This window comes from Populus nigra, chromosome 5 (genome assembly GCF_951802175.1).
Source record: "Populus nigra chromosome 5, ddPopNigr1.1, whole genome shotgun sequence".
NCBI classification, from domain to species: Eukaryota; Viridiplantae; Streptophyta; class Magnoliopsida; order Malpighiales; family Salicaceae; genus Populus; species Populus nigra.
This window is the reverse complement of record NC_084856.1, coordinates 15,745,556-15,760,089: the sequence shown is the minus strand read 5'-3', so window position 1 is coordinate 15,760,089 and position 14,534 is coordinate 15,745,556. Positions and strand designations below refer to the sequence as shown.

At 35.8% G+C, this 14,534-nt stretch overlaps 2 protein-coding genes across 3 annotated transcripts; one reads left to right on the top strand and one right to left on the bottom strand.

Annotated features, from left to right (window-relative positions):
- Positions 1-1,628: 1,628 nt before the first annotated feature.
- Positions 1,629-4,722, bottom strand: LOC133694649 (3-dehydroquinate synthase, chloroplastic). The gene is made up of 7 exons (XM_062116270.1): positions 4,081-4,722; positions 3,563-3,730; positions 3,225-3,451; positions 2,830-2,953; positions 2,271-2,333; positions 2,029-2,172; positions 1,629-1,943 (listed from the first exon to the last, which is right to left on the bottom strand). The coding sequence occupies exons 1-7, from the start codon at positions 4,552-4,554 to the stop codon at positions 1,812-1,814; spliced, it is 1,332 nt and encodes a 443-aa protein (XP_061972254.1). The 5' UTR covers positions 4,555-4,722; the 3' UTR covers positions 1,629-1,811.
- A 3,933-nt stretch (positions 4,723-8,655) lies between these two features.
- LOC133694074 (cell cycle checkpoint protein RAD17) lies at positions 8,656-13,143 on the top strand. Of its 2 annotated transcripts, none has more exons than XM_062115497.1 (12): positions 8,656-9,026; positions 9,199-9,256; positions 9,569-9,654; positions 9,742-9,789; positions 9,923-9,988; positions 10,380-10,482; positions 10,694-11,004; positions 11,091-11,445; positions 11,615-11,737; positions 11,910-12,108; positions 12,185-12,245; positions 12,443-12,759. In XM_062115497.1, the coding sequence occupies exons 1-12, from the start codon at positions 8,820-8,822 to the stop codon at positions 12,476-12,478; spliced, it is 1,653 nt and encodes a 550-aa protein (XP_061971481.1). In that variant the 5' UTR covers positions 8,656-8,819; the 3' UTR covers positions 12,479-12,759. The 2 variants fall into 2 exon arrangements, with proteins under 2 accessions (XP_061971481.1, XP_061971480.1); XM_062115496.1 differs by lacking the exon at positions 12,443-12,759 and adding an exon at positions 12,767-13,143 and having other exon boundaries at positions 8,658-9,026.
- Positions 13,144-14,534: the final 1,391 nt, after the last annotated feature.

Sequence of the window (14,534 nt, the reverse complement as noted above, 5' to 3'; positions counted from 1 at the left end):
TGGTTTTGAGATTACCTGCCATACAAGAGCTCTGTTCTGGCTCCATGGATTCAGGTAGGGTGAAAACTAAGGTGCATACCTGCCAAACAAGAACTCTGTATAATAAATAAAATTATTCTGGTTCAAAAGCTATGTGATTGCTCATATGTAGATGGCTACCAGAGATTTATATGATCGTTAATTTTAAGACCCGTGGAATTAGTCGATGTGCACACAAGCTGGCTCGGACACCAACGTTAAATTAAAAAAAAAAATATTACACTAATATTAAAAAAAAAATTCCAATTATTTCATCTTTATAAGATTTTTATAAATAAAATATATGAATAAAAAAAAGGGTTTTGGCTAAAGAAACACATTTTATCCTCTTTAATTTAAATGATTTAAAATGTTTATTTAATAGTGATAAATATTTATTTAATAAACCATGCTGCTTATAGAATCTTTTTTTCAAAATAATAAAATAGGTGCATGAATAAAAAAAAATTGACTAAAAAATACATTTTTTCCGAGAATTTAAATGGTTGAAATTCCTGTAAATATGCATTCTAATTACCACAAAATCAAATAAAGATGATTTTAAAAAAATGACCTCGCAATATCGTGAGATCATGTCTCTAGTCACGCTGTAAATGTTTCAAGGATTGCCTCGAGAACAGCAGAGAGGGAGGAGGAGGAGGAGGAGGAGAAGAAGAAGGAGAAATGGATACTGATACAGGCCCAGTAAATAAATGTAGTTCGTAGTGATACCCTATTTGAAACTTGTTGCAGATAACAGGAGGTGATGACAGCACGCACTCCATCCCTATAAAATACTGCCATTCTTTTTTCTTTTCATTTCTTTCAACATTACAAAAACCTGAAACCCAAGGAAAATCATCTGTACATATGTCTGAATTCACTATAAATTGATGGTTTTATTCTTGACCAAAAACTCGTTAAAACTGGTATTGAGGTGTAAAATAGTTTTTTTTTTTTATAGAGTTCATTTGTTTGTTAAGTGACAACTCGATATTTTCTCATAATAAGATTATTTAAATATCCTTAAAGGCTAAAAAAACACTTGCCTAAGGCCTGGGGTATTTTTTTTATTTTTTATTTTTTAAGCACAATATAATAACACAAAATTCTCAAAAAGTCCTCGAAGCATGGCTTCAAGGGATTTTACGTAATTTTAGAATGTCAAACATTCCCTTAATGATCCATCCACCAAAGGAGTTGCGAAGACATTCATGCACGGAGGTTACGACATTAGGATGGCAAAAAGATACGTCACTACTAGTTACAGTGGCCGCCAACGTTTGCTCATTAATGGCCGCTAGCATTTGGTCATTAATGGCCGCTGACATGGACGTCACCAGTGCCAGTTCAACACCACAGAGGTTCACTAAACCAAACGCAGTGACCAGCAAGGCTTGTAGCTCTTTACATTCCAGGTGTTTGTAAAACTCATTGAACACTTTCATAATTTCATTAGAAAACCTTGCTGGGTTAAGTAATTTGATTGACCTCCTTCAAGTCACCTCATGTTTTCACTTGCAGGTTAGCCTGGCTGCCCGTTTCAAGCCTTCAAAACACAAGGCATGATCTTCTCTGTGGTTAAACCAGGCGAGGACAAAAAGAGAAGGTAAAGGAAAGAAAATAAGAATCAGCTTTATTGCTTGGTAACAGATTTCTAATATTACAACTTGTCGGTCTGCCGACTAAGGCCACCACGGCAAAGCATACAGGCAAGCCCTTTAAAATACACGTCACATCTGGTGGTACATCAATCATATGCAGCTGGGCCCAGAACCCAGCGAGAACGGGAATTATGATTTGCAAAATGCACGAAGTGTATCATCGAGGGCCTTCCTATCATAATCACCGGTGAACACACAATTACCCAGGGAGCCTTTCAAAAGGATAAGCCTTAGCAACCCATCTGCTACCTTCTTATCGACCTGCCACAGGATAAGAATACAGACACTTTAGCGATGAGAGAAACCAAATTGAACTTGTCCTTACAGTGACATTTAACTCCCTTACCGCCATCACAGACTTGAACATTTCCACGGTGATGGTATCTGGTGGAGCAGTGGGTAGCTTCGCCTGTTGTAGAATGTTGAGGACACGCTTCACAAGCATATCATCAATCCAACCAAGGCGGTATGACATGTCAACAGCCATGACCTGAAAGCATGCACCCAAACAAGATAAGCATAAGCAAAGAGAAGTAGTGATTGGTGCACAATAGTGGAAGATAAGAAACGGTCAGGCAAAATCAATACCATGCCAGCTGCAACAGCTTCTCCATGGAGCCACACACCATATCCAAATCCTGTTTCTATTGCCTGGGAAAAATAGACCCACAGGAAACCATTAAAAAGTGAGGGCTTTTTTGGCCATGAACATGGACGAACTAGTTTATGATAATAGAGAACCCCTATATGACAGCAAGCTCACAAACAAAACTTACAGTTTAAATCGAAGGAAGGATTGTAAACCCCTCACACCCCCACCAACACACACAAACACAAAAGAAAGAGCATAAACAGGATGAGAGAAGAGTGCTAATATATGGACAGACTAAAAAAGTCTATTGAGAATTTGCTAGATAGATTGAGTGTCTAGCATTAGTTCACAATTTCACAAGTGAGCTGCAAATCAACACCAAGGCAGCAACTTGGCAATTTTCTTTACGACTCAAAACTAATAATTTGACAAACCACACTTATCACCCAGCATGTGAGTAATGCAACCTCTCTCTCACACACTCACAAACACAAACATAAACATGCATCAGATATGCAATCACAAAATGTGTCAATTGCGCAAGCGAGAACTTACATGGCCAAATGTGTGACCCAGGTTCAAAGTTGCCCGTAGTCCACTTTCCTTCTCATCCAAGGATACAACCTCAGCCTTATTTTCACATGAACGCTTGATGGCATAGGCCATGGCACTTGGATCCCTGCAGTTGGCAAAGTCCGAAAACAAAAACATGCAAGACTTTAGCCTCATGAGATGTAACATTTTTACTCAAATTACCTCAAAAGGTCTATTAAGATGGTGCACACTAAATATCTAAGGCAGCTCAGATTTAATTAAACGCATTCCTAAGACCAAAAATTAGACTCAATAGTTTGAATTCCATGTCAAGTTGTTCTTGCTAGTGCAAACACAAGAATTCAAATGCAGGGGTCTCAAAACCTAATCAATGTTCTATGATAAGCATTGAATACCTTGCCATCAAGGCCGCCATATTCTTCTCCTGCCACTCAAAAAAGACTGCATCTCTAATAAGCCCATATTTAATAACCTCTGCAAGCCCTGATGCCAATTCCCTATCCGGCAAGGTATTAAGCGTGTCAGTATCTATCAACACACATTGAGGTTGATAAAATGCACCGATCAAGTTCTTCCCGAGTGGGTGGTTAATCCCAGTTTTGCCTCCAACAGAAGAGTCCACCTACGAAATAAACAATTCAGAACAAAAAAATAAAACAAGTCTAATCCGCATTTAACACACACAACCCAAAGAACCCGTTACAAAAAAAACCTTTAAACATTAAAAGCCAACCTGTGCCATAACAGTTGTAGGAATCTGAATAAAGTTAACACCTCGAAGAAAAGATGCCGCTGCAAATCCACACATATCACCAATCACACCACCTCCAAGCGCAACAAACGTACACCTCCTGTCCAACCTTGACTCAATTGCTTTATCAAACACTTTCATAAGCGTTTCCTATCAAACAAAAACAAACACAAACACATTTCAACTTTATCCCACCTACCATAAAAAAATGTAGACACATACAGGAACAAAAGTTCAAAACCAATTAGGTAATTTTCCTTTTCTTCTTAACAAAAGATTAAATCACAGTCAAACACAATATAGTAGAATTACTCATTGCGCATTTGCATTTAAATGAATTCAATCCGAAGTACTTAAAAGTAAAAAAAAAAAAAGATACTTTTTTTTTTTTACCTTCTTCTACCTATCGGCTAAATCTCAGTCGACATCAATGCAACAGGATTTAAATTTTACTTGCAATATCCAAAAGCCTATTTAAGTTTCTTAAGAATTACACTCACCATATTCTTGTACTTTTCACCATCAGGTAGAATCACACTGTCAACAGAAACATTAGGATTCCCTCTTGTTAGAGCATCAACAACTTTATCAAGATACAAAGGAGCCACAGTACTGTTAGTAACAACAAGAACTCTCTTCCCATGGACATGTCTTTGAAGCAACTCGGGTTGATCCAATAGCCCCGATCCAATATAAATCGGGTAACTCCGATTACCCAAATCAACTTCCACTATTGTAGGCAAAGCTTTCTCTTTCGAACTCGCTTCCATCACTGAAGCTGTACTTGCACGGATTGTTGATAAAGTTGTAATTCGGTTGTTCGGGTTTGTTACAGAGATTCCGACCCGGGTCAATTTTGGGTTTTGGTTACGGAACCGGAGGTAAAAATCGGGGAGGGACTTGGGTTTTGAGAGAGACGAGGGGTTGTGGGTGGTGGGGAGAGAGAGGGAGATGGTGTTGGCCGTGGAAGTCATGAGTTTGGATGCGGATCCGGGTTTGGGTTAGAGAGGGAGAGAGGTTTGCGGGTGTGCAGAATCTTGAAAGTGTGCGGGTTTGGTGAGTCATGGTGAGAGTTTGAAGAGAGAAAGAAGAGAGGACAGGAGTAGGGTAGGTAGGCGAAGGCCATAGGGAGATGTTGGTTGGTGGATTGGAGATTGTGGCTTGGAAATGGTCACATGCCACCTCTAATAATTGAATGAATTGTTTTTTTTTTTTTTTAAAGAAATACCTTAATAAAATTAAAAATTTGAGGAATGAAAAAAATTTAATGAAATGGTATAGTTTTAACTTGTTATATTTTTGAAACGTGATGATTATATATCATATTTTTAAAACATGATATCATCTAAATGTTATATTTTTGAAGTACGATAACTTAAGATGTTATGCGCTTCACAAACACAACATTAATTGAAATTTAAACAAATCAAACACCAACAACACACAAACATTGTTTCTCTCTCATAAAATAAAATCATGGACACCCTCAATTCCTTTCCAAATAAACTCATTAATCACTTAGATTTTGCTTTTAAAACAACCAAAATTTAAATTCATCATAGTCTCTAAATATCATTTGAAGTTTTTGTATTGAAAGTTCATTGTTTTCTTTGCTGCCACCACTGTTGCCGCCCAACCCTTCTTTTAGTCTTATAAGTAAGATAAACATACTACATTATTATTAAATTATATTTAGTTTGGTTGAAATCAAATAATTGTTTAGGTTGAATTTAGAGTTTATGGTGAATTTAGAGTTTATTGAATCAATGATAAATTAGTTAAGAATACAACCAATTAGGATTTATTTGATATAGTTGAACATGAAAATAAGTTAAATTAATTATGTGTTGCATTAATTTAGGTTAAGTTACCGAATTAATGATCTCGTGTGTATTGTTGAAATCGACTAATAATGTAGTTAAATACGCACACACATCATGTAATAGAGCATAAATGCGATTGAATTATGACGCATTACACGTTCCGTTGAATTATTGATGAATTTAGTATTTTCTTTGAATTATATTAATTTTCTCTGAATTTGCATTTGATTTAATGCAATTGTGCATGAAAATATCAATTGATAATGTATCATTAATCATGTTTAATATTTTGTAAAGTTTGATTTAACGTTAAATTTTGAGAGTTTGATTGAATTTGCTATAAATTTTGCAATTAGAGTTGAGGTAATGTAATTTAGTTAAAATCATGTCAAATTTACTAGAATCCAATTATTTCTTTTTACAAAATGTCTAATAACATATTTATACTATGTCATTATAATGACAATATTGTTCTTGAAGTGAACAATAATATCACATATAATGAGGGGAGCAATTTGTTGTTAATTGGTAATTTAGGCATGTCATATATAGAAACAAAATAAATCATTTGTCATGAACTTGGGTGGAATTATAATAATATTAATGTTGAAATAACATGAAGGTGTCAAATTAGTGAACATTAGTATTATCTTGTACCGATTGTGTGCGGTGATAGTTTTAAGACAATGAGTGATTATTTCATTCAAAATGGTTTGAAAATGATGATGTTGTGTGTGAGTAGTCAACCAAAATCTGTGTGTGTCTTAACTTTTACTGGTTCTTCAAATTTAGTTGGTAGAGGTAAAAATAGTTTATTATCAGATGATTTGCTGCAAATGATAGATGATACTATGTTTGACAATCCTTTTGCTTATCAACATAGATTTGACTATTTTGAGCCTAGTGACAACAAAGATGATGTTGTTGATAATGATTTTATTCCTCATGTTTCTTAATTAAAGATGTTTTTAGGTCTAGTTTTGTTTTTTCATATGACTAGACACTTAGTCATAGACGTATGTTAAGAGGGTCTAATTTGGAGGTTGGTCAAACATTTAGTAGTAAAAATGAATTGGTTAATGTTGTTAAATGGTGTCATATTGCACACTCAGTTAAATACCGAGTTCAGCGGTCGAAATCTATATTTGTTCAATTACAATGTGTGTAGGCATCAAAATGTAAGTGGCATTTGCGTGATGGATATCATAAAAGATCGGATTCATTTGAGATGACAAAGTTAAAAGGACCACACATGCGTTTCAACCTTTGTCCACAAAGACCTCCATCAACTTGATGCAAATTTTATTACTAGTGCTGATGAAACTATTTTAATGATGGTTGCAAGAATACGGTGTTATAACCCATTTTTTGTTTTCGCTTGAAATTTACCTTTTAAAAAAATAATAAATAAATAATAATAATAACAAGAAGACTGATGATTTTGCAAAAGCAAATTAAAAAGGATTTCAAATGTATAAAAAAATTAAGTTACAATTTTGGATGGAATTAGAAGCTTAATCGTGCCCCATTGTACCCAAGACTGGAGAGGCAATGTAGATTCTAAATTATATTAAATGATTATTAGATAAATTTGCATAAAAATTAAGCCTAATGTCATTATTAAATTTTTTATAGGCCAATTTGATTTAATCATGGGCTGAATTAAAAGTTTAATTATGTTTAAGAATTAATTTGGGTCAAATTAAAGGATTTAATCAAGTGTAATGACTTAATTATACTTTAAATGGAACAAATTAATTTTATTAGGGACTTGATTGGTGAAAAATTAAGTTTGAAAACCCAATTTGAGCTTAATTGAGAATATTAGAATTTTAGAGGACCAAACTTAATTTTTACAAAATCCACAGGTTGAAATCAAGGGTAAAATTATAAGAAAATCAAAGTTTAGGGTCAATTAAGGGTTAAATTGAAGAAATTCGCAGCTAATAACCTTTTTGAAAAAGGCATCAAACTCTAGGGAATTAATTGATTTGAAATCAGGGATGAAATTGAAGAAAATTGAAAGTTTACTTGTCATTTGAGGGTCAATTTGCATAAATCCAAGATCAATTATCAAAATAAAAAAGACGTTGAAATTTAAGGCTGATGTTGAAGTGTGACAAAGGCAAAATTGCATAAAATTAAAATTTCAGGCCAATTAAAGACAAATTGAAATAATCAAAAGTCGAAGGACTACATTGAACTTTGGCTAAATCTTTAAATTAAAATCCTAAAGCTACAACAACGTTGTTTTGAAGATAAAAAAAGGCAGGCCAAGCTCAGGTAGCTAATTTTCAGGGGCATTTAATGTGTTTTCTCCCCAATAAACCAAGCAAATCATATATCAATATGATAACCTGATATTGTATTACACCTTTAAACAGGTTTCACCGACCAATTGCCTTTACAAACGCCGCGATGCTGACTCAAATAGGTTAACTTCTGCGCCTTTAATTGTCAACGTTTTCAGTCCATGATGACAACTTTGAATCAACGATTGAGATCCTTTCGATTTGAAATAAAGGCCAAGATTTGTCTTCAATAAAGATAAAATATTCTCCTTCCACCCCTTATAATAGGGGTGGATTCCAGGCATCAAGTATGAAGAAATTGGAGGCTAAAATTGGGAAAAATTTAGCCCCTTCTCCCTAATTTTTTTCTCCTTTCTTGGCCAGCCTTCCCCTTTTTCCTTTGCCGCACCTTTATCGCCAGCATCGCCACCAAACACATGTCGACCCTCCTAACACCACCTAGTACCCCCCCGCCCCGAAACGATAGGTAACCTTCTTCTCCTTTCCTTTGGTTGTAGACTTGGGAGCCATTTGCAAGTATAAAGTTGGTTCTAAATGCAAAAGGCAAAAAAATTCACATGATCAGTGGGCCTAGCGAGTGACCAAGTGAATATGGACTGAGCTCATTTTAACTCAATCTAGATAGTTGGGTTAGGTTTAGCCCAACAAAGAAAAAGAAGAAGAAAAGGATTATTGGGCTGTCAATCGGCCATACCCAGCTAGATTAGACTTGTTTCAGCCCAGTTCAAATAGCTAGGCCGGGTCTAGCTCATTTAATAAATTAATAATATAACATAATAATATTATAATATTTAGAAAAAGATTAAAAATTCCAAAAGATATTTTAAAAATATTTGAGGTCCTTCACATATTTTTTTAATTATTTTATATAATATACAAAAACCACAACCTATAGATGAACTTATTTGGGCATGAGAGCAAGCCTATAAAATATTCAAAAACCCAGTATTCACCAATAGCTTCTCCTGTACTCCTCTTTAACAAATATAAATACCACACTGCTGTATTCAAAAACCCGCGAAAAAAAACCCGCTCTCCCACTCTCTCGAAAGGAAGCAAATACAATCCACATTTACCCGTACAAAACCCTAAATATTTTTGGGGATGAGGAAGACAAGAGACACTAATCTGATGATTCTATCATCAGATGATGAAGACGATTGTGATTACAAACCGAACTCACATCGAAGCTATACAAAGAAGCCAAAATCTAGATCGTTTATTACTCGTACAAACCCTAGACAGCCAAAGAAGCCTCGTGTTTCAGGTTCCCGGTCTCGATTTAGCAGAGACTCCCCTAATTTATTTGAGGTATGTATGCCTTTATTTTGTTTTATTAGCCACTTAATTCTTTATTTTTTATTAAATGTAGCACATAAACTTAACTTGATTTTACAAATTAGGTGCTTGAAGTTGTGGAGTAAATTAATTCTGTGATTTCTTTACGGAGTATTGTGAATTTATTTTTTGATTTTTAATGCAGGTTGGGTTTCCTGAAGAAGATTTTGAAGAATTGTTTTCTGGGTCCAAGGTATCTGCTGGTACGCCATGGTTGTGGTTTTCTGTGCGTAGATTGTTATTATCAAGCATTTTAGCTCTTGGTGATATTATGTTGAATTAAATTTTCTATGTCATGCAAAATTATGGAGAGTGGCCACTCCTTTTCTTTTAAGGATTTAATAAATACATAAAGCTTTGGTTGTAATTTTTTTGTTGGGAATATTCTTTGTCGATGTTCCCTTTGAACTTGAACATTGTTGGACTGTGCTTTTGCATGCACCGCCATCGTTATTTTAATTCTTGTATTTATTTGTGCCGTCTTGATGCTAACTGGAAAGAGATTTGTATACCAGGTTCTGGAAGAAGCAACGTAAAGGAATTGTGGGTTGATAAGCATAAACCTCATTCCTTGGAAGAACTTGCTGTTCACAAGAAGAAGGTCAGTATATTTCCTCTGTTTCATTTCAGCTTATCTACTCTTCTAGATGTTTATATAGAAGGTTATTCTTTTTCCTGATATTTGCAGGTTGAAGAAGTTAAATCGTGGTTTGAAGAAAGATTAAAAACTACGAAGGTAAATTTATATTTATCAAAGCTATTACCATTTGTTCTATTTCCTTGAAGGAGCTGTACTTGTTTTTTTTTTTTTTTTAACATTCTTTTTGCTATTTACCATTGTGAAAATTAATGCCCTTTTTTTTTTCCAGAATTTGCAGGGCAATTTGATAAATAATGTTGTTGTCATCAATGGAAAAGCTGGTGTTGGAAAATCTGTAAGTTTTTGCTCTGCTGTTTTTAATTTTTTCCAGCCTGCTGTTTGTCTGGCAAAGGATGATTTCTGGGTGTGATGTCATTTGACACGAGGTGCTTCTATATGTGGTTTATGGGCTGCTTAATTTTTGTTTTGTGTTTGTGTCCATGTACATAGTGTCTCTGTAAAATATGTCCGTATGTGGCTGTGTGAATTTCTTGCGACTTTGTTCTCGTATGAGTAGCATCATTCTTTTTTCTTTTTTGTTATTTGATTTTTGCTCGATAAGCTGCAGTTCTTGAGAGATTCAACTATTGACAATTCTCTTAATATATTCAACTGTATTACTGAATAACCAGTAATTTCGTTCATGGGCCATTGACAAGCAAGATACCCTGCTTCCTACCTTGCAGACAACCATCCATGTGATTGCATCCCATTTTGGAGCTAGATTATGTGAATGGAACACACCTACTCCCACAATTTGGCAGGAACATGTGCACAATACCAATACAGGTAAAATCTTATTGCAGAGTGAAATGTATGGTTTGCGTTGTGATTAATCTTGTCAGTTATTGAGATAAATTTTCTATTTCCCCACAGCAGGAAAGAACACTTCAAATTCGATGCCAACCATACAGTCATTCTTCATTTTATACTATCTTTGTATATGGTTATAAAATTGTGACCTGATGGTGGCATTATGCTGTTGGCATTTTGTGGTCAGGAATACAGTATACATCCAAGTTGGATGAATTTGTAAATTTCATCGAGAAAATCAGGAAGTATGGATTAATCCCATCATCCTCATCTGAGGACACAAAACCGTCAGTTATACTCTTAATCGATGACCTTCCTACGACGAATGGAAGAGTTGCTTTTGAAAGACTCCAAAGCTGCTTGCTTCATCTCGTGAGATCAACTCAGTTACCGACAGCTATACTGGTATCAGATTATGATGAAGCAGATTCAGCAGATCATACAGCACGACGTTTGGAACAACTTCAGTTGTCTCTTGAGAATGCTGGGGCTTGTAAGGTTACTTTCGAGAACAAATTCAATGTTAAAATTGAGATTCTTTTATTTCTGAATGCTTAGTTTAAACTGCTCGGGAAAATTTTCAGGTTTCTTTTAACCCTATTACAAATAACTCCATCAAGAAGACACTCAGTAGAATATGCAGACAGGAGCAGTGTAGTGTAACTGATGAACAACTTGATCTGATAGCAAAAGGCAGTGGAGGTGATATAAGACATGCAATTACCTCTTTGCAGCTCTTTTGTGTGAAACCAGATCTAGTGCTCAATGGTTCCTATTCTACTCCAAGTTACTCGTATGGAAAAGAAGATGGTATTGATGCTTTAGTTAGTGGAATTTCATTGTTATTTGGCAGAGATGAGACTCTCTCTCTATTTCATGCACTGGGAAAGTTTCTGCACAACAAAAGAGAAACTGAAGTTGCCAATGCTATTACACCCGGTATGTATTTATGAAATATACTTATTTTTTAAAATCTAATGGATGCACGTGCTTGTGAAAAGTGGGTGCATCTGGCATTCACTTCTCCTGTATCAGACAGTTTGATGATTCTGCCCTAAATGCTTCTGCAACAATGCACTCTTCTGAGTTCATTCTTTTGTTGTTGCAGGAGATGCATTCCTTGTGCAGGAGAATTTCTCCAGGTTACCATTGAAAATGGATGCTCCAGAAAAGGTTCTTTGTCAAGCACATGGGCAAGCCAGGCCAGTCACTGATTTCTTGCATGAAAACGGTAACCATCTTATATACCATATGCTCCTTCCTTGGGTGCTGGTTCTTCAGATACTTCCTATCATTGCTCCCTCCTCCGTTCCCTCTCTCCACATGCGCAGACATATACACTCATGGAAACTTGGACAAACCTTGGGTTCTTTACCAGCTCCTGAATAGTATTTTTCTTGCAGTGCTGGATTTTATAAGTGATGAAGCAATGGATGATGCCTTGCATGTTTCTTCATACTTTAGTGATTCCGACTTGCTTCTCTCTTCATTCCGAGGAATGTTGGCTAGATATAATGAGGCAGAAAATGTTCTCCAATCAGCTGCTGCTTCAGTTGCTGTTCGTGGGGTGCTATTTGGAAATTCTCATCCTTCACCTCCCAGGTTTTTATTAGAGGCTTGAAGCAGTTTATTATAGGAAAATCACCTTGGAGTTATCCTAAATCTTTCTATCGTGCAGATGGCATGCTATCCGGAAGCCAAAGCTCTGGCAGGTTGAAAAATCAATGCTGCACAATCAGGTAGGTTGGACTGGTCCTCTACACTTCCTGCTGCTGCATTCTTTCCTTCTGTCATCTGTGATTGTCAATCTGTCATTTGAAATTTAATGAAAATGAAGAAGTCAATGCTGTACGGCTTGAAGAGTTTGGGTTAGGTTTTTCAGTTCTCAGTTGGTAACTATTTATGGAAATTGCATGTTCTATTTACTTTGCTACAGTATGGATCTAGTGAAAAACGCAGTTTATTCTGCTAAAACACACACCATGATTACGAAGTTTCTGGATGGGTACGTGAAGACAGCCTATTTTCTTTGATTTTGCAGTGAACCGTATAATCGTTTGAGGTGTGAACTGCTCATAAATATTATCTTTTGCCACTTAGGTGTGCCCTTTTAAGCATTTTAACAAACATTCAAGCAAATCTTTTAAATGGTTTTATGATCACATTGTCAGTTGCAATATGCATAGATGTTGGTAGGTGTTGATAGCTAATGTGATGGATTTAACTTATATAGGATTTTATGTTTGATGTGTCACTGCAGAAAGAGATAGTAAGACAGAGATTTACTGCTTATAATGGATCCAGCTCTTGTAATGTGTCAGATGTAGCTACTGAGTACATGCCTGTGATGAAATGGCTTGAACATAGAGCTTCTGGTTTTGAAGATAATCAAGCGCTTGTGTACTGCAACAAGACAGACGATGAGAGTTGCGATAGGATGAGTTTAGATGACAAAGAAAGTGATATATCTGATGATGAAATAGAAGAGTGGTAAGAAATAGCGAGCGTATCAGATGGAAAGAGTAATTTAGGCTGGTACTCCATTGTAAAATTCTAGTCATTGCTTCGTATTGTAATTTTTTCCAACTTTACCTCCCAAAAAGTGGAATGTAAATTTGTCTTTGGCGGTTCAGCATATTTTGAGATTTTTGTCGAGGTATATATCTAGTCAGATAGATCTGTCAGGGAAACTCTGGCTATTGATGCTGCTGGAACTGATAACTGACAAGCAAGTGTATATTTGTTAATCTAAATATGCCAGGCACCAAACATTGCTAATGGGATGAATGTTTTAATATCAAACACAACCGAAGCAGGCCTGCAATGATAGGTTGCCAGACTCCGTCGTAGCTTGCTGGATTGGGATACCGGTTAACAGTTGAACTTACAGGTCAAGGGATCAAACTTTGTATGAGCAACCTCCCCAACCTTTTTGTAAGGCTCATAAAACCTTGGGTTAAGCTCCATGTTCTTTCTCCATGCTAAACTCATTTGTTTACATAGTAGCAACTTTAAATAAACCTAACCACCAACTTTAAAGATTCCTGTTATGGCCTTGTCAACCATCTATTTCTAGAGCTTTTCAATTGCAACCTGAACCACTGATTCATGCTATCTTCTTTGAATGACCCTTTCCATAGCTGCCACTGGAGTTGTTGTAGAATCAACCTCAATATTAGGGGGAGGGTAGCCATACAATGCCTTAAAGGGAGTTGTGAAAGGGAGTTGTTTTGATAGCTGAATGGTAGCTTGCTTGCATTGTACTAACATAGTGCTTGAGCTAGCCAATTATCCCACTTGCTAGGACAGTGCATGGACACACATTGGATGGAAGGATGTGCTCATCAATAATCTCACCCCCAATAATTTAAACACCTCTTTCCATAACAGGTTTGTAAAAACCTTCTAAGAAGGTAATCCATGGGACTTATAACCATGCTTCAATAATAAGTGAGTAATTTCTTTAGCAATAAATGAATGTGTGATAGCCAAGAAATGTGCATTTATCCACAATAACTAGTATGATATTCTTTCCTCTTGATCTTGGCAATCTTTCCACGAAATTCATTATTATAATTCTTCAAATACCCTTAAGTGTAGGCAATGGTTGAAGCAGAATGCAATAAGACATTATTTTCATCTTCGTCTATTTACATACATCGCATTCCTCTATAATTTTTTTTATTTGAGCTTTTATAGAAGGCTGGTAGAACATGGTCTTAAACCTTTTGTAAGAGTTTTGGATTCTAGCGTGCCCTCCCGCTCGAGAATCATGTTCTACTGTTATACCTCAAGACTTCTTCTGAACATGCATACGTTGGCTATTTATCCATATTGATTACCTGCTCTGCCACGATAATTTTAAACAACTCATTTCTTTCACAAGGTTCACATACTTGTTCATACCAAGTTGGTGTAATCGTAGTAATGGCTGCTAAGTCATCATTCTCTCTCTTATAATCTAATTGTCTTCCTGTTGTCATCTTCCTAGATAAAGCATCAATTGCCATGTTTTTCTTCCCTTGTGT